This window comes from Mercenaria mercenaria, chromosome 6 (assembly GCF_021730395.1).
Source record: "Mercenaria mercenaria strain notata chromosome 6, MADL_Memer_1, whole genome shotgun sequence".
In the NCBI taxonomy this organism is placed as follows: domain Eukaryota; kingdom Metazoa; phylum Mollusca; class Bivalvia; order Venerida; family Veneridae; genus Mercenaria; species Mercenaria mercenaria.
Window position 1 is genome coordinate 30,414,593 of NC_069366.1, and position 21,206 is coordinate 30,435,798.

The 21,206-nt window shown below is 36.2% G+C and overlaps 1 protein-coding gene across 1 annotated transcript; it reads right to left on the reverse strand.

Annotated features, from left to right (window-relative positions):
* Window positions 1–7,011: 7,011 nt before the first annotated feature.
* Window positions 7,012–19,880, reverse strand: LOC123549276 (aquaporin-like). Its single transcript, XM_045337219.2, has 4 exons — window positions 19,214–19,880; window positions 17,435–17,515; window positions 9,471–9,656; window positions 7,012–8,713 (listed from the first exon to the last, which is right to left on the reverse strand). The coding sequence occupies exons 1-4, from the start codon at window positions 19,757–19,759 to the stop codon at window positions 8,609–8,611; spliced, it is 918 nt and encodes a 305-aa protein (XP_045193154.1). The 5' UTR covers window positions 19,760–19,880; the 3' UTR covers window positions 7,012–8,608.
* Window positions 19,881–21,206: the final 1,326 nt, after the last annotated feature.

Here is a 21,206-nt window from a genome sequence, read left to right on the forward strand (position 1 = left end):
TATGAGAATCCATTGTCATGTCCTCAGTGGGGCTCGAACCTACGACCTTAGTGTTGAATGGCCGAGACCTTAACCATTAGACCACCGCCATTCCCCTCAATTGAGAGAGTATGTAGATGTACCGATACGAATTTAATTCTGTGCCGTTTATTTCGGTTGTTTACAACTTTCAGTAGTTTTAATTCATACTCTGTCTCCCACTGGTCCCCAGCTTAATGAAATCGCTCCTACACCAATGGGAATATTCATCACTTGAATAATGATTATGCTACTTTTAAAGAAAAGTTTTGTTTGTTGCCTAGATTAATATTTATGACGAATGACGTCGTGCCGAGGGAAACGAGGTGCTTTTAAAGGGCCGACTTGGCTATAAATTAGCTTCCAGAGTCTTGTGGTTTTCCCTGACATTAATGCCCATTTTATCATAATGTTTATCGCATTTCAATGATCAGCCATTACCAGGTACACACTAAGGCAATAATGCTGGACATGGTTGCTCACTGACCATCTGGGTTCCTCTTGTGAATATGTTCATGCTCCAGTGTGGAATTGCACTTGTGATACAGAAAAAATATTCATTCAAATGTCATGTGCAATGATATATATAGCAGTAATTCGATAATTTACAGTTCAATCACTGCGAATCATCGGCATGTATGCTCACGTCACGGGCTTAAATCATTGTACATTGTATTGGTAACAATTATAAATGATGTGCGAGCGAAGCGAGGAGAAATGTTTTCAAGCATTGAGCTTTTATGTGCACAGAAAAGAAAACGTATGGTTGACATTTTGGGGGGCGGGGATGATCCAGCCAGTGTACAGTACAATAGTTTTGAGTGGAAGCTCGCATATAGTGTCGTAGGAAAAATGAATGTCAACCCCAACATGTACGCATCAGATATTGAAATAGTTTTGCTCAGGGTTTTCGTGCTTTGAAACTTCATATAGAAATAGTAATGATTCTTCAGGAGTAGCAGAAATATTATTGGCATAGCATGTAATATAATTTGTGTGTGCTATACATTGCAATAAGATAAACATTTACTTTTTGTTGAAACTGTCGGATAAGGCCGTGGAAAATTTTTTTCCTCAAAGAAATTCATCCGATTAAAAAGTATTTTGTCTGAATACTCTTGTCCATATAACGGTTAATTGTTATTTTAATTGGGGTTCATTCAGGCAGGCAACTGGGTTGGATCATCTCAGACCAATGACCAGAATAGAAAAGGATAGATGGGGTTGAGAGTGGCGGAGCGAAATAGGACGGGACGGGACGGAGCGGGACAGGACAGGGCAGGGTATGCGGGTCTGCTCAAACGAGATAGGGATTAGATATATTTTATTATGTACATACAATCAAAATATCAAAAATGTAGAATTGCCTATATAGTCAAATTCAGTTGACGATCGCACATATGATAAAAGGACGATAACATGGCAGCTAGAGGGCGTGGTCACTTTTCCCTATATGTATATAGTGGAAACTTTGTATGATACGATCAACTAATTGGACAACATGCATGTGAATTATGTATATTGTTATTTGTGTTTCAATGGTTGTGAAACCAAAATTTGTAGTCCTGTTTGGCACCATATAACCTATACTGTGTTGGTGCGCCGTAAAACCCAAATAAATAAAATAAATTGTGTTTCAATGGGAAGAAAAATCTTAGTGATGTAACTGCCCTGCTTTTTATACATTACTACAGAGGTAATGCGCAACTCACCAGGAGACGTCGAATGAATCGGGGGACGACACATCATATGTTTGTGATTTTGTCGGTTGTTATAACTTGTTTTGATGTTAGAAACAATGAATGCATAGAAAAAAAAAGTTTTGATACAAGACATCATGTCATGGTGTACTGTAGGGGAGATAATCGCTGCTTGCAGTTTGCTCATTGTGTAAACTACGGGAAAGTAGCGACGTCACGCTCTGTGTACAGAATGGTATTGCTGATATCACAATCGTGAAACATCGAGTATTTCCGTATCCGCCGTATAATAATCTATTGCGTAGCAGAAACGCCGAGGTGGTCAAATTGCTTAGGTTATTTAATCATTCATGCATACGTCATTAAAACTACTAGCAAAAGGCTCTGGAAATAAAGCATGGTTCTAATTTATTGAGCGAATTACGTAAAACTGAAATGTTAAACTAATACAGTGCAACCTCTGTAGAGCAACACTCTTTGGTAGATACAAATATTGACTGTTATGTAGAGGTTGCTGTTCTGGAGAAGTAAATTTGGTAGTATATTTCAGCTTAGGTAAATACTGATGATGTTGTTATAGGGAGGTTTTTGCTTAAGAGAGGGCCGCTCTGGAGAGGTTGTACTGTACTTAGAAGGTATTTTAACATTTTGATCGTTGTGTTCGAACGGGCAAAAGAGAACGTATTAAATAGCTCCTAAAGACAGGTATTACTTATGCGCCATCAACGTAGAAATTTTATTGTAGTATATTTGTAAATTAAATGAAAGAATTATTAACTTTTGTGACAGTGAAGGTATCCTGCACGGTGAACAAAATGGTTTCGTTAAAGTTAGAAGTACAATGTCCATACTCTTTAAGTCTTACAAGTGTTATAGAAACAAGAAAATAAAAGACAGGAAGTATACTTGCAGACTTCATTGACTTTAAAAAGACATAATAAATAATGATAGTAGTAGGCTATATTATGGACAAAACTTCAAGAATCCGGTCTGCCAACTGGTGTAGCACTTGGTCTGTTAATCTCAAAATGAAAAGTTTTGGGGGATTTTGACTTTTCCACGTTTGATTTAATGGTTTTACCTGATCTATATTATGCAGCTCGTAGCTGGGGTGATAAATGCACTACTGCATAAATGTTATTCAAAGCAGATTTTTGTTGGGTTTAACGTCGCACTGACACAATTATTGGTCAAATGTTGACTTTCCAGCTTCTGAAGAACTGAAGATGGAGGATGACCCCAGTTGCCCCTCCGAATATTTTTAGGCACGAGCGGGCACCTGGGTAGAAGTACAGTATAAAACACTTTGCAGATCAACTGCAAATCAGATCAACTGCAAACTAACAGTAACTGCAAGAAAAAAAAACGTTCTTCCCCTTATTGACAAAACATATTTCACCAAATCCTACTGCTACTGTTTTTTCCTTCATGGGGAGGGGGGGGGGGGGCAAAGCAAATGCTGCCCCCCCCCCCCCCCCCCCCACTCCCGTTCTCAAAATTGATGGGGCGGCCCCCAGGCCCCCATCCCACTGCTCCTACGCCTATGTATTCGATCCTAAAACAATATCAGGTTAGTAACTCTTCCATACAGTATCTTCATTAATGTACGTGTTATTTCCCTTTATGTGTTCATGGCTCTCGAGTGGGTTAATTCATAGAACAGTTTTACAGTTCCCTCGGATTAAAGATTATATCAGTTTTCTTAGGCTAATAAGCGTTTTGGTTTACGTTTTCCTAGGACTAAATATACTGAATAGTATATCAGTTTCCAATGGTAATTATTAGACGAGTTTAAACCTTATGACTGAGCCGCGCCATGAGAAAACCAACATAGTGGGTTTGCGACCAGCATGGATCCAGACCAGCCTGCGCATCCGCGCAGTCTGGTCAGGATCCATGCTGTTCGCTAACAGTTTCTCTAATTGCAATAGACTTTGAAAGCGAACAGCATGGATCCTGACCAGACTGCGCGGATGCGCAGGCTGGTCTGGATCCATGCTGGTCGCAAACCCACTATGTTGGTTTTCTCATGGCACGGCTCATGTCATAAGTTTGTACCACTAATCACTTTAAGTGTACTCACGTTTTATGGATTTTTTGAGAGAAATTATTGTTTGCCTGAAATATGCGGGTTAGTCCCTTTCAAGGGATTTAAGGAAAGAAAGAGTATCGAATCCTTTATCAAGAATTAACCTTGCTGCCATTTTTATACGCACGAAGGGACGTATTATGTTATACCCCCGGTGTCCGTCCGTCCGTTAGCAATTTCGAGTCCGCTCTGTAACTCTTGAACCCCTTGAAGGATTTCAAAGTAACTTGACACAAATGTTCACCACACCGAGGCGACGTGCAGAGCGCATGTTTTGGATGTCTCGCTTCAAGGTCAAGGTCACACTTAGGGGTCCAAGGTCATATCAGTTTGTTTCGTGTCCGCTCTGTTACTCTTGAACTGCTTGAAGGATTCCAAGGAAACTTGGCACAAATGTTCACCACACCGAGACGACGTGCAGAGCGCATGTTTCGGATGGCTCGCTTCAAGGTCAAGGTAACACTTAGGGGTCAAAGGTCATATATGACTTTGCTTTGTGTATATTGCTCTGTATTGCAGTGCACTTGTTTTTATTTGGCAGATTCCTTTTCTGTTCACTTACAATAATTTTTTCATGGAATTACTTCCCTTTTATGTTACTATAAATAGCTTATTTTGAAACATTTTTATTATTGGCCATAGGAAAAAAACGAGACCACTTTTCTGTGGTACAACATGGATGGTACCTCCAATTTTAGGTGTATTTTGACATACCTGTACCTTGTAAGGATTTTTTTTTGGACTTAGATTTTTTGGGGAATTTCTTCCCTTTGTTGTTCCTGTCCTTTGAGCTTCAACAGTCAAGTGCTTTAAATTTTGCTCCCATCCTCTGATGTAACCCTTCCGGCGTATATTGCCCCGCTTGGCGGTGCTCTTGTTAAAATGTTTTCTAATGAGCCCCATATAATACAACAACAGTCAAAGGGTTGTCAAATATAAGCATTGTAGAAAATTTCCTTGTAGGTACTGTTAGAAATAGTTTAATGCGAGGCAAGAGGTAAATTAATAAATACATTATCAACATCATGATTTTTTTCATGAGTTTTAGACTCTTGGCTAGTCTTGGATTTTGAATTTACTAAAAGACAAAAGAAAGTTCAGTATAGGTTCTTTCAAAGTGTTGAAAGTAGATTAAACTTACACTATTACTCTATTGAATTTATGTAGCTGTTGGGACTTTTGATATAGACTATAACTGGGGAAATCAAAAAATCAATGAAAAACTGTTATTACAAGAGTTGTCCATTTTTGCTTCAGATATTTTTAGAAGGTTATTTGTTAAATATCAAATATTTCTTTTTTCACATGGACAGGAGGAAAAGCATAAATATATTTAGTAAATTGGTGCACTTAGCTATCACTTCACTCTGGAAAAAACTGTACGGATGAATTTGAATTTTTTAGGTACCATCTCTACAACATGTGTATTCCAAGACTAAATATTGTCTTTAGTAACTCCAAGCAATTTTTATTCTGTGCTACAAGCACGTGCTTCATGGCAGGGGGATTATATACCTGCATAACTTTGTGTTTTGATACTATATACATAACTGTATTTTGGCAGAATTATTGAAATACAGTTATTTATGGGTGGCCTGGTGATCTAGCGGTAACACGCTTGACTGTCAATCCACAGGTCCGGGGTTCGAATCCCGGTCGAGGCACTGGAAATATCGGATGCGCTCGAGCGTCTTCTACCTTATTAAGAGGCCAGTACTGGTTCTTCCTCCCGTGTATCGGTGCTACACACCGGGCAGGTTAAAAGTACCAGACTGTCTATTCGCAAAGAGCTAGGTTAAGCTAGCCAGGCAAGCCTGTATCTAACTGATTTTTCTCTCTCTGTTCTGGGGGCTTTCTGTCGCTCTGTTCAAATCACACTGTGTCTGTACCAGTAGAGGATGAATTTGTCGCCCTCAGTAACTGCCTTTGTGCTATGTAATACCCCAGTCACACATACGGCGCGGATAGCTACGCCTAGCGACGGATAGAAACGTAATCGATCCGTACCTGAGCCGTACCTTAAAGTAGTAATCCGTATCAATCCGAACGGCTCAGGTACGGATCGATACGGATTACTACGTAACTATCCGTAGCTATCCGCGCCGTATGTGTGACTGGGGTATAAAGCGCCTTTGAACGTGTTTATCATGAATAACGCTCTATATAAATCTAGTATAATATATAGAATATATTTATACACCCAGTATCAATATTGTTAATGTCTTTAGACAATATCTTAACCATGAATAGGACATAGGAAGGGCTGTATACATGTGGATAGTAGCAGTTAATTTATTTATTTAGGTTAAAATTACAGGGGCCGAGCACTGCGCCTTGAGGAACACCGGAAGATAGATACCACACTTGGATCCGAGCATACAACGGAAAAGATAGGATGCAAACCAAGATGAAGGGTACTACCTATATGATATTGTTCTAATTTACGTAATAGTATACATTTTTATAGTATGATTAATCAGATGAAAGACTTTGGATAGATCAAGCAAAATAGTTCAATTATTGTCAATGGCTGTAACCGTGTCGTCAAAGATTTTAGTTAGGGCTGCTTGACAGGAATGCTAGTTTATATCAGTTCCCATGGCATATTAGTAGATCAGTTTCCATGGCATATTAGTATATCAGTTTCCATGGCATATTAGTAGATCAGTTTACATTTTCCGCAAATTGAATAGTATACCAGTTTCCACTGGCTGATAGACCTTTCCGGAAATGTAATAGGTTTGTATACTTTCTAAGAGAAATAAGAAAAGATAAAAAATCTTTGAAGATTTAGCAAATAAATTCCATAATCCTTATACGAAACATAAATTGATAAATATTGGCATTATTGTTATTAGTTTTAGCCCTCATCATGCTGGACACGATTGATTCTGCCTTTGCGACCAGTGTAGATCTGGATCAGCCTGCACATCCGTGCAGTCTGATCATGATCTGCACTGTTTGCCATTCAGTCAGTATCTTTTGGTATTCACTCCTTTTAACAGTTAATGATGCTGTCCAAACTGAAAGATGGACAAGTTCATTAAAGAAATTTAGCACGGTAAGGGATAGAGTATGTTAGTTTCAATGCTTTGTCCTGAACTTTTCTTCTGTATATAGGAACCGGAATGATATATCACAGGTTGTTGTATAGTCTTTAAGGGTTTAATATTACATGAATTGCCATAAAAATCAACGAAGATCTATTTGTTTTTGATTTATTGAACACTTATATCAAAACATAATATTCTGCAGCAGAATAATCCATTATATTATAGACACATTCTAAGACAATACATAGAATCTAAGCTAAGTATGGTATGGTAAAATTTCAAAAAGAATGACTAGCGTAAAATTATATTTCAAACAAAATCTAGAAACAAAATAGTACACGAAATTGCTGAATATTTTTATGTTTTTCGTAAGAATATTATGCCTCCGAAATTTGGGGTGCCGAAATTTGCTACCACACCGATGCTGGAAATTAAACAATGGGTTCTTAACTGCTTTGAATTTTGAAGTTAAACTTTAGTCTATCTGCGTGGTTTTGAAAAGGTCATAAAACTATATACTTGGTTCTTTGGTTTTATGATGGAAAAAATTGCAGATATGATGTAAAAAATCGTGTTGGTAATCGTATTCTATTGATGTTCACGTACTAAATAACGGACATGGTACTGAACGTGATCATTTTTGCACTGTCATGAACTAAGTAATTTACTTCAATACTTCTTTTTTAAATTCGAATGAAAACGTGCAGGGCAAAGACAATATTGTGTAACCCAAAGTGAATCCGAATTACATACATAAACTAAAACCCAAGAACCAAGCATAGCTATGACAATTATGGTTTTTCCGTTCTAATATTTCCAGTACTTCCGCAGTTGCTAGTATCTGTAAAAGTGAGACTCTATCGATATATTACCGGTATTAAATATTATAATATATATACAAAATAATACAAGTAGTATGTTTTTTGACTTATACATAGGTACATACAATGTTAAGCTATGTAAAAACGAACGTGAAAGAAAACAAGTATACATAATAAAGGAGGTATTTTGTTCGCTTTCGCACACTCGCCATTTTTTCAGACATTTAAATTCTCACTTTCTCTTTTCACAACAATAAGAAAACTATACAGCCTCCCAAAGTCGCATTCATTCTTTTTCGCTTTGTTTTACATGTACTCATCTTCGTTAATCTGTCTCGTTTTTTTTATCTAAGAGAAAAGACGTGTTTATTTCAGTATTAACCAAAGAATGAAAAGCTGCCACCAAAATGTCAAGAAGGCTTACTTTAATAAGGTAGATTTTTTTTTCGTCGCAAAACTAACTTTATTTGAATGGCACTTAAGTATAAAAGAATGACATTATATTAAATGATGTTGATAGTTTTGGTAAACTGATAATGATGATGATGATAATGATGATGACAATGATTGCAGATGATGATGATAATGATGATAATGTTTTCAGATGATGATGATGTTTGGAGATGCAGACGATGCGAATGATGTCGATATTGATGGTATCGCTGTTAGTTATGAAAATGGCAGTGTATGCACCAATATCTACCATGTGTTCTTTTCGTTTGTTGTTTTTTTTTTTGTTCAAAAAAGAAATATCTGGATTAATGTAGGTTTTGTCATGCATATAATTATTAATTCTTGTTTCATATTATAATTTCAAAAGTCTCATTGTTTTACTATTTTTGTCAAGTTCTTTCAAGAAAATAATTTGTCATGAGAGCTGCGCTATTTTAAGACGACTCCGCCCATATGCGGTGCCATGTGACTGTATTACTCCGCCGGCTTCTCCTCGGCAGGTTCGGCTTCTTCCTCCTTCTTTTCTTCAATCTTTTCCATCTCCACAACGGCATCACCTTCATTGTCAGCAGCAGGTGCCTGTATAAAACAATAAAATGGGTTATAACATCGTCTCTATTGTCGGAAGAAGGTGTCTTTATAAATTATCAAAATAGGTTATAGCATCGTCTTTATAACCGGCAGCAGGTACTTGTAAAAAAAAACAGCATCGCCTTCATTGTCGGCAGCATGTTTATGTACAAAAAATGTTTTAGTATTGCTTCCTTTGCAAGAAGTGGGAACCTGAATAAAATAAATTGAGTTTAACATTGCCTTTATTGTCGACAGCAGGTGTCTGAATAAATGGTGTTTTCACGTCGCCTTCATTGTCGACAGAAGGTGCCTGAATAAAATACTAAGTTGCTTCATAACATTATGTCACAAAATCAACACTTTGGAACATGATCTATTTTTAACTTTTCTACAGATACGACTAGTAATTAAGGCCAAAAAAGACCGCAGCATCATATATCCCATATCCGTTTTCTTTTCTGGATAAAGTAGTTTTTATTGTTGCCCTCATGTATTATGTCTTAGATATATATGAATGTATTTTTCTCAAACTGAGAGTTGATAGTGTTGAATGAAATAAACTTTGAAACTTGATTTAACGTCGCCTTTGTGTGTATTGCATAATTGGGTTGCCTGGTCGTGAACGTGTCAGATTTGTTGTTCAATCAAATTATTGATCAGTGAACATGCCCAAACACACAACTGTTGGTTTGTCATCCTATGTGCGAACGTGTTAATACGCCGACGTAGTTCTTTATGGTTTAGGGATATTTCACTGGCTTACCTCAATGAGTCCGGCTTTACTACTGTTCAGTTCTTCCTGGTTCGTTGTTGTCTTCGGCTTCTCTGCTGGTTTTCTGTGCTTGAGAACGAACTTCTTGGTCCTGCTGAAGCTTGCACCGGCTGCGAACACGTACTCGTACACCAAAGCAGCAACAAGACCTCCGATGATTGGTCCAACCCAGTAGACCTAAAATAAAACAGTGAGATACTTTATTTAATTAGCATTGAAGCAGAATTCACAATTTTTTACCAAGAGGAGCAACTCGTATTGGTATATATCGTGTTATTATATAGTACACGGTATTTATCTCCCTTCCATCGTTATGCCGACCTGTCTTGTCTGCAGTTGAATATTTTTTCATTCACATTATATGTAAATGTATTTCAAACCATTCTCCTCGTTTTTACACACAAATACCAATCATAATAAATCACATTTTTGTCGCGCATTTTCTTCGTTTTGACCGACATTTTCATTAGTATGGATTTATCAATGCGTAACTTTAAGGTCAGAAGTATCTCAGTCATGTGAGTAAAACTACTCTGGTCGCATAAATCACACTAAATTGGTTCATAAATGGGCATTGTTTTGTTTTAACGCCAAAAATGATGTGTACTATTATAATTGTTTGTGACATATTCCAAACGGATTATTTAGTAGAATGGTTAATGCGAACAAAAAAATGCAAAATGTTCAATAGAAACTGGCCATGTGGGTAACACGAAAATATGTCCGATTTTTAATTTAGCATATATTTCAACTTTATGTCAAGTCAAAGTCGAATCAAAATCCTTTATTTCACTCATTTCATGAATCAATGAGGTCATATATCAATTAACAACATGTTTGAGACTCGTACTAAATAAATTATCAACGAAGTTTTAACAAAGCTAACATGACAAAAATGCAAAATTATTATTTCTAGTTAGCAAAACCACAATATAAATGTATATGTATCAGTGTAATTCTGGTATCTACAACTCGTTTGATACCCAGTAAGGGCATCGGAGAGTCACTATAGACATTATGCTTTATGCTTATCAGTCAGTACCAAAATTATGCTGATCGGCAGGAAATGTTGCCGAAATGGCCACAGACTGTTGAATGTCGCACGAAATAAACATGTATTTAATTGCTGCTATAATTTATTCTAATGGGTCTGGATTTTCTGTATGTTTAGTATCAAAATATACATCATTATCATATCAAATAGCCAATTTAACTGGCAATTTTGCTGCCGACACAAATGCATGCCTTCAACATATGACCTTTTTTCCAGCATTTACTGCGGGAATTTTACTGCAACAAGTATATACTTTAATCTAATTTTCTTGTAAATTTGCCTCAATTTGCCCCGGAATGCTTAATAGCTGATTTCCGCGATGTGATAGTGAAGGGCATGTGCGGACATAGTGATACTGAAAGGCAGGTGCGGCAACTGTATGTTAAGACTTACTCTACCTCTAATGAAAACATCTTTTCGCATCTCAGATCTTGAGAGTATACTCAAAGATGTTTAGAAATGTGCATCTTAATTAATCCTACTCAGTTCCGCTCGCCCCCATAATGAGAGTGTTTACATCTAATACTTTAACTCCACCCATTGCCTCAACCTTGAACTCCTTTTGCGGTATGCAAGTCATTTTACAAATGTACTTTATCCAGAAAAAAACATGGCAGGTGACTTGCCGGTTTCTTATAACACAAATAAAACAGAACACGATTAATGAAATAGAAAAATTTTGAAGAAGACTAAAATGTTACTAAGTACATTTTAGTAACTATGTTAACAAGCGTCGAATCTCGAGTGAACGAGTTCTCGTTTTAATCCCTGTATTTGAACGAGCAGCTAAAATTTAGTCAAGGATTTTAGAATGCTAGAGAAACCAATATCAACAGCATCAAATACGAGAAGCGGAACTCTGCTTTGGGTTATCAAAACCTTGAAGATATAAAACATGAAATTAGCTTCAAAACTATCTTATCTTGTCCTAATCTAGATACATCGTACACACAGATACACTTTAACACCGTTCTTTCAAGAATGTTCATTTATTTTTTGGTCCTCTTTACAGAGCTGAAGTTATAATCGTTTTTATAACTGTTTTATTTTAACAATATAATTAATAACTTAATAATCTTTAAATAATATCAAAACATATCATATGATATTTATCTTGCCCTAAAACCAGACTATTTACTGATTTTATTATATCGAGATCACAGGTAAGGAAACAGATGCGTCGTTTTTAAATATCGCCTGCGTGTTTTTAAATATCGTCTGCTTGTTTTAAAATATATCAACGGAAGTGGTTTTGCTGCACTGTTTTGCCAATTAACCCATTTCCTTGAACTAATTCAAGATGAACCGTTTAACAGGTGCATCTCTGTATGCACTTGAAACAATTTGTGCAGCAATTTATTTTACAAGGAACAAATGAAGCACAATTGTGCTTACAGAAAATTGAAGAAGTTTAAATGCTTTCATCTCAATTGACATGTCTGCTTCAAAATTCCACCTTATTTAACTCTTCAGTTCTTAAACCTGTTATGCGCGTTTCGTTTGATTTTTTACCATTTTTAACTGGCATTTTAAAAAGAAATTATCCTTTGAAATTTCTTTTAAATATTTCATGCATACCTAGACATAGTCGATCATTCATTTACACGCCCATCCCTCCCCACCCCGACCCGTCACCTTTTTTATTAATTGTGCCATTATCTTAAATTTTGATATATATGGGTATCTTTAGATATGTAAAAACATGTTGCGCAAAGTGCCATATTTCTAGTAAATGTACAGGCATAATAAATTTTGTAACATTATATTCTATCCGGTTATCGATCTCGGAATCAATTATCGCTTATCGATCTCGTTAAAACAATTATGACCTCATCAGAATCATCACCTCACTTGTTATCTGCGGTAATCCTTCTGACTTATCGATAAAATCATTCGTTATATATTTTCTCAGTGATATAAGCTGTCTTTCACATCATAGAAACATTAGTTTTAGATAAAATGTGACACTTTTGGCACTTACATACATGATCAATGTTTGTGATAAGAAATGTTTCATCACCGTATACAGAGTTTCTTTTGCGGCAACTGCCTATAAAAAAAAGGAGTTTGAGAAATCGGAGAGCCGCCTTTGTGTGTATTGCAAATGGTGACAAAGGTGTATGTAGAGGAGGTGGGAGCGAGGCAGGGGAGTGGCTTGGGGGAGGGGGGGGGGGAGGTTTTGGTACGGAGGGTTCTATACACACTTATTTTGAAAACCATTTTCAATGTAGGATGACTCATCAACTTACTGGCAGAAACACAGCGAATGCTGTATACGTGTACGGAATTTCAAATGAAGCGCTAAATTTCATTGTTATTTAGCAACGCGTGTTCGGGAGCAAAAATCGATAACGGGGTTATAAAAATGCAGATGTGCTCCCCCGCTGAGCACAAAATCTTTAAAAATGATGTAACAATAGGATAAAAAGAATCAGTAGCATTTTGAATTGATTTGAGAAAAAAAAAAAGATTCTGTTGCATTTAATTAACGAATTTACAGAAATTCTTCCTCAAGGATATCATTATTACAGTGCCGCTAATTTATGCCGCGTTAACATGCCAGCGACCCCTAGGGGCAACGCTACGCGTTGGCAGAAAGTCCGTTATCTTAAAAGCCATCTGTTTTCATTGGTAGTGATTGGATTTACACTGACTTTTAATGTTGGTTTGCTTCAAATTTCATTTGCACGTGAAACTTGTCTGGCCAGATTCTCACTATAGTGGGCTATGGTGTTTTCTGTTTTTTACCCCTGTGGAAACTTGCATCTGCTAATGACTTTCACAGACTCTTTCTATGACCCCAATACTTGACATTCAAGCGGGATTTTTTTTTCACATGCCATGTTATAACTAAAAAAGAGCTGCGCACTCATAAACATTAAACAGTTACTAATAATCATAGAATTTTTTTCGGTGACCCAAATACTTGACACATAAGCAAGAATACGTTTCAAATGGAATGTCTTCACATGGCGTGCATTAAGGAAAAAAAGGGCTACCTTACTCGATAAACATTTACTCATTAAAGAACACTTCATGTTTACAACCGCGGTTTCGTATTTTGCCCCTTGACATACTTGAGATACGCTAAACCCCTTTGATCTACTTCCGAAATTAGAAAACATTCCAGCAAGTAAAAGTGGCATATGCTTCCAATTAAGAAATATTTGGACCCCCTACCCTCTTGTTTTCGCATCTGTGGATGAAGGATTGCGATTGAAAATGAAACCAGTGTGATATTAATGCATAATCTAATTTATTAGATGAAGACGCTTGCTCGAATAAGCAATAAAAGCTGAAATGTTACCACATTTTTTCTTATTTTAATATGGAAATTGCATTACGAAATTACATCAATAATATCCGCTGCATGTGGTTGCTGTTTCACATGCCTTGAGTAGTATTACGGTGTTAGAATTTTCATGAGATCAAATTCAGCTACAAGTGTATATAATATTCGAGGGAGACCAATTTTAAATTATTCTATTTTCATGTTCAAGAACAAAATAAATGTGGATATTTGCTGTATATATTTTGAATGCATTTGACTTAAGAAATAATGTATACAAAAACTATGTTTTAACGTTATTAATACGCGAGAAAAGGCGTAACCCATGTGAATTATTCTGCCGACGTATAACCAATTTTGAGTGTATTAGTTAAGTAAAACACGATTTTTCTATACATTATTTCGATTCTAATATGCCCTTTATCTAAAACAGTAGTAGAAGTATAGTAGCGCTATTTCTTGGTCGCAACAAAGACACTGACATTGACGTCATCGCACGTTAACGTGACGTCATTTAAGTGTAAAATGTGTTTTAACTAGAAATTCAGTTAAACTATTAAGAGATAAAGGAACAAAGGTAGATCATTCAAACCAGAATTTTGCCAAGTCTCGATTGAATAGATAAAACAAACTTATTCGGTTATGTAAAAATAGCATGCTGGAATAGGAACATAGACAGAAAAAAAAAACAATTGGACCTAAGACAATCTTTACAAGAAAATCTCATCTACAAAAATACCAATTCTTCGTAAAATGTAGGCAATCTGCCATTGTTTGTATCCGTTCCTATTTGTATTATGAATTATGAGAAAATATTTATATTTCTTTTAAACATAAAACAGCTTGATATGAGAACCAGACATTGCCGACAGTTTAAGATTTGAAATACACTCGCAAGCTAGATGTATAAGATTGATAAGGTATAAAGAAATCTAAACGTCTCTAGTTATTACTTATGAACAACTCCGAAACTTATAAAATTTAATGATTTATTTTTCATTCTGTATAGAGCTAACCCTTATCATGCTGAAAACCGCAAGATATCTAAAAATACGACTTCTGTCAGAAATTACGAAGGTCAAATTCCTTTATGGATACGCCATGTGATATTTCGTTCACATTTTTATAGGGAGGAAACCAAAATCATAAGAATAACATACCGTTGTGATAAGTGCCACTTGAGATTTAATGACCGAAAGAACTACACACAAAACCCTGTAAACAAACCGTCTCAATTTTGCAATAATATTTGGAAGAAATGCATGCGATGTTAGGATTTTTGATAGATGCTACTATTTTGCAGATAAATTCTGACTTGAAAAAGGAACAAAGCTGTACGTATACGTTTGGGGTGGGTGGGGGGTGAGGGAGGGAGGGGGCGACTATTTTGCAGATAAATTCTGACTTGAAAAAGGAACAAAGAGATACGTTGGGGGGGGGGGGGGGGGGCGGGGCACTCGCTTTAGATAATACTGAGACTAGATGTGGTATTGTACAGTATTAAGATAGATTTGAGGCATACACAAGTAGATATTCTTTTAAGACGAACAGACGCAAAACTCAAAACTGCAATATATATATATGACTAATGTAGAGCTCAAGTATAACTGGCCAAGTTAATGCGGCTTCCATCTATGATACGCTACATTGGCGCGTACCTAATACTGGCCCTCTTTGGATATATATAAGAAAACGCCGAAATTTGTAAATAATTTTCGGGGTTAACTGGCACTGAATAAGTAGGCCAGTCCTAACGTTACGGTGGTTACTCGAAGACCACATATTTCAGACGTTTATCTATTCAACAAATTTGTTTAAAAGAACCATATGCCCATAGGCTGTTCTTTGTATCTACATCCACCATACATGTCTGTTTATGAAAGCAAGGGCATTCATCATCTCCAATATAAACAATCCCTGCCCTGTATTTAATCAAAGTACTTAAACACTCATTATTGCAGAAATATTCCAGAAATGCGCCCCAACCATAGATTGTGATTTTAAACTTTTTGCGCACCAAGGGAACTTTTCATTTACCAGAGCCATTTACTGGCCACAGGCCAGTAACACTTGTAATGCGGTCTTTGACGTTTCTCCTCTATCCCGCATCCATTATCTTAATCCAGTACCATCATACTTTTGGACAGTTGCTAAAATTAATGGCAATATGCGTATTAAAGAATCAATTTGGATAATGTCATACCAACGGTTTTTATACTCGCACTTTTGGGCAAATTAATCATGTAATCGATAAAAATCCTATTTTTTTTTCTCGACATTTTTACACTCTATACTGGACAGCTGTTGCATGTCGCATGACATTGTATTGAATCAAAGTTACAGGAAACTGGGGAAAACACAGATCAAGTTCCCTTTGTTCCAGAGGATTACAGCCATTGGTCCAGAGGATTTATTAGTCATAGTTTCAGATATTTCTACAATTTCAGTGACCGTAATCCCTTCAGCGTCCTTCATTTCTGAGCTGGGTTAATTGTACCAGTTTTATTCCAACAGTAACGTTATTTAAGTTATTTAAACGCGACATTGCGTTAAAAGAATCAAGTGGGTTTTCAACACGATACAAATGTCTCTTTAGTATTTCTCGGAGATAAGAAATAAAAATAATCTGAACGTCCCCATGTTTTAAAGCCTTTGTGCACGAAACGATAACCAGTCTTTAAACGATACATAAAAGTTGTTCGCTTCCTTGGCAAATTACCTCCCTTTATACCGGCGAAATAATTTCGAAAGTGTTCTATGAAAGCTTTTATGTATGCTCGCATAATGAGATAATTTTGCAATAAACTACAAATATTCCCATATGAAAGAAGATAATGAGTGTTATTTAGGAAAAAAAGGGGATGATTTGTGATTTTGTGATGATACGTGTAAATACCACATACATTAATGTTTGTGCATAAAATTATCCGGGACAGTTTCACTAGAAACTTGGAACGAGTTTTAAGTCACAAACGATTTGTAAATTTTACTAATATCACTGACAAGAATTAGTGTATGAATAAAGTTTGTTCGTAATAAAAAAGCATCCCCCCACATCCCCAAAGTTTTAAAGCCTTTGTTACAGTCATATTAAAGGGAGGTAATAGATCTAAAAATACTAAATACAATATTTGAATAAACAATTTTGATGTCGGGTAGTTGTATTTGTCAAAATATACACTTACTGACCAGCAAACCATTCAATAAGTGTTTTATTACACGACATCACAATAGCTATGCAAATCTGTGTTGAAAACAGATTGGTCAATAGCTCAAACTATTAACCGGCGATTTTATATAAGAAGCCGTGTAACAATACACACTTACTGACTGGTAAGCCATTTAATAAGTGTTTTATTACACGACATCAGAAAGTTTTTACTAAAGCACAAAAAAGTAAGTGTTGAACTATATAGAGTAGACCAGTCAATAGCAATTACTATGGGCTGGTGATTTACATAAGGAGTTATGTTTTAACAAAACTTATTAGCTATGAATCGCTGTTGGTCGACTAAAGCAATGCACTAGTGCAAGTTGGTTACAGCCTCAGTTTCACATTTTTTGAAACCCATGTATGACAAATCCCTTGCGAGCTTTAAAAATCAAACTTACCCAGTGGTTTGCCCAGCTGTTCTGAACGACTGCTGGTCCAAAGGTTCTGGCTGGGTTCATACTGGCCATGGTGTAACGGAACTGAAAAATGCATAAAATCAGTGAGATATTGTGGCACAATTTTTCTGTTAACGCTGACATTTCGTCAACACACTGAAAATATCACAAGTTATATATTTATGAAATAATCTTATAGAAAAATCTTTTCGTATAACATATGCGTGAAATGACACTCACAGTCAAAACAAAACCTTAGGCGCATTGTTTCAGCACCGATTCGGGCGTTTAATTTGAAAAGTACGGTACAGAATTTTCCCTTCATTAGCAACAAAGGATTTGAAAATCAACTCCTGCTGAAGTCTTTTAAATAACGGTATTATCAGCTGGAGTTAATTGTACACTGATTCAATTTAATAACATTGGCACTGATATCACATCAACAGAAAACTGGAAAATCGATCAGTATTTTAGTTCAAGGCCTAATTAATGGATGGTAGCGAGGTTTTATTAAGGGAAAATATTGGTCCCTAATGGAGTAAAGATTTCAAAAATTGACAATGACATGATTCTTTTCCTAAGGGCTTAGGGACAATGCGTATCAAAATACGCTGATGAAACTAACGGGTTGTCATGGAAACACAGCCAATTTAAATAAATTGGCCGTTTACATCCATCATTTGAGCGTTGTTATTGCATCCGTAGTTGATTTACAATGATTTTGTTTGAAATCAAAATTTCTAAATGACTTTTTACGGTAGCTTAAACCGTTATTAAAAGAACTTAATGTTTCTGAATGGGAGTTCTGAAGTAAAATCGAATACTTTTAATTTTCATTTTACAACTAATATTACGGTTTCCACCGTTTGGTAATTTTTTACCAACATATATAATTTATAAAATATTCTACAAATAATTTACAGAGACATACAACTGGTGAAGAAATGGCTTTATAGTGCTTTATAGTACATGTAAATAGTGTAGTCAGTCTAAAAGAAATCTGCCTCTATAATAACACATTTTCATCTGACGAGGAGCGCTGGGCAAATAATCTACCTCCATTTATACAGGAAGAAAACACACTAGATTTAGATATATGAGAATTATAGGGACAGGATCCAGTACAATTAGACACATTATGACAATGGCCGCCAGCCCATTATGTGGGCGGTTTCAATTGTATTACATCAATTTAATTTCAACCTGTTAAAAATTGACAAGAGCGACAATAGCAGTAAATCGGAACCCCTTGGGCCGTATGGTATTTACAATATGGCGCGTAGCTCTCTTTGGAATCTATGCGAATAATGTTTATGGAAAATATAATTAAAGCCGAATTTTAAGACATAGCAACGATACGAAATTCATAATACTGAAAATATAATTTACAGAACCCGTATTTTAAGACATAGCAACGATACGAAATTCTGCCAGAAAAATAGCGTCTAGATTTGAAACCAGAGCATTTCATTGGGTATTCGTACGCCAGATGTTCTGGTGTGAAAAGTCACTGAAGGGCGCGGAAATCAAACGAACGAATACTCTTCAGAAGTGACAAAGAATTTTGGCGCCAGGTGCTGAGAGGAAGGATTTCAAATCAATGACATGCACGTTCATTACGTACTAATGACTTTATTAATGTAATAATTAAATTGGCAAATTTGTCATTTACATTATTCTGCAAAACTCATAAGTCTTAGGAGGTGTTGATTAATAACTGACACATGCGCTATATATCTGACTGACATCTTAAAATAAGAAAATATAAAAGTTTAAACTTACGGCAAACAAATGCCCGGCGACGACGGCCAAAGCAATGGTAAGAGGAGCAGACCCACTGAGGTCATTTCTCTTATCGTCGGTGGAGGCAAGAACGACGAACACTAACACAAATGTGATTAGTAGCTCGATGCCAAAGGCTTGAGCCTCCATCAATGGGGCGAACACCACTGTAACTCCCATGGTAGCATTATCCACGCCGGATAATCCTTTCAAAATTCCAGCTCCAGCGATTCCACCCACTAACTGTGCAATAATGAAGAACAGTCCTCTGACGACGGATGCCCGTCGGCAAACCACTGCCGCGACGGACACCGCCGGATTGAAATGTCCACCACTTACATGATTGAAACACCATACCATTGATCCATAAACAAGTCCAAAAGTGAGAGCAATTTGCACAACAGTAGAACTTCCAACTCCATTATTATCAATAGCGCCACACCCGAATAAGACCAAAAACAGAGTCCCGAAAAACTCTGCGGCCACAGCGCGGTACAGGGCGGGCTTGCACAGATCTTCGATATTTTCATGCATGATTTTATTCATGTTCTCACATCCAACGCAGAGTGAAAAGTGCCAGCGCTTGACTTTGAATCTGAAAAGGGCGCGGTTTTATAGGCTAAATTAGCAGCGTGAGCCTTGTGAACTCCTATTGGTGAGTGATTCAAAAATCGCTACCAGTCTCCAGAATTCGCCATCACTGCGCACGCGCGACTATTCCGTAATTGGAATTATGACCTTTGGCCTTTACGCGTCCTGTGAATTTATGGTTACTCGTACTACGCGTAGTAACACCTTCTTCATTACTAAAGAATGCGTTCTTTCCCAAGCTAAACAACAAAAAATACGAGAGCAGTAAAAATAATGACAAGAGTATTTTGTAAATCACGCAAAAATAATGATTATAGGTTTCAATGTAGGTTAAGTGTCAGAAAACCCCGTGATCTTATCATTAAGTTACACATAGAGCAAAAATGCCAGAGAAAAAAAATGATTGAACAATTTTTTAAGCATTTGACAGAAATTATATATTACATGGTAGATAAAATATTAGTAATCTTTAAATGCTGAGGATAAATAATTATTCATAAATATTTATTTGTAGTTTATCAAAATTTCAAATTGCATATCAGAAGTTATCATTCCGCTGTTTTCATCATGCCATTCGGTGTTGTTGTTTTTTTTTGCACCGACAAACAATTTGATTCTCATTCATAAAATAAGATATAATCTCATTTCTAAGAGGCCCTATGTATTGTCTTATTGGCTTGAAATATGTACTACGATACCTCTCCATGTCCTGATCGGTTTATTATAGAAACAACAAAAAAATACAAGTACATCATTTTCTTAAACAGTATACTCACGGATTACCAAATAACATCGTTTAACAGTTAATGCTGCAAGCAGAATGTGCTGTTTTTTTTTTTTGTTTGTTAATATTTATTACACCTAGACAGAATACACGGGGGAACATACATCTGTATTTTTACAAAATGCATTCCCATGATGCAGTATCTATGGTTTTGCTATATATACGTAATCTAATACTTATTCGACGGAAATAACATCCCTATAATCTGCATGCAGGAGCGGATGGTTACATACATGATAATTATGATATTTTCCACTTTTTTAAAACACATTTTTTTAAATGTGAATGTACTGTTTATGGCATGTGTAGTAAGAAAAAGAGCTTAAACTATCATGTTTACCTAGCATGAGTCAGCTGTAGAAAAACAACAATTAATCTGTGATATGAAATCAAATTGTCTGAATTACAGGCTATTTTCTTTATTGCCTTTTACGCCCCTTTAGGCCCTAGTAAGGGCTGTAAATGTGATTTTCTTATTTTGGAAAACGAATGATTTCGTTTAATGTTTAAATTGTAAAAGTACACATATAGTCTCGTGAACAGCTAAATGATGGATGGACAATGCGTAAGCTTTAATTCTACGCTCCTATGACAACTGCTAGAGAAATCCCTTTTGAA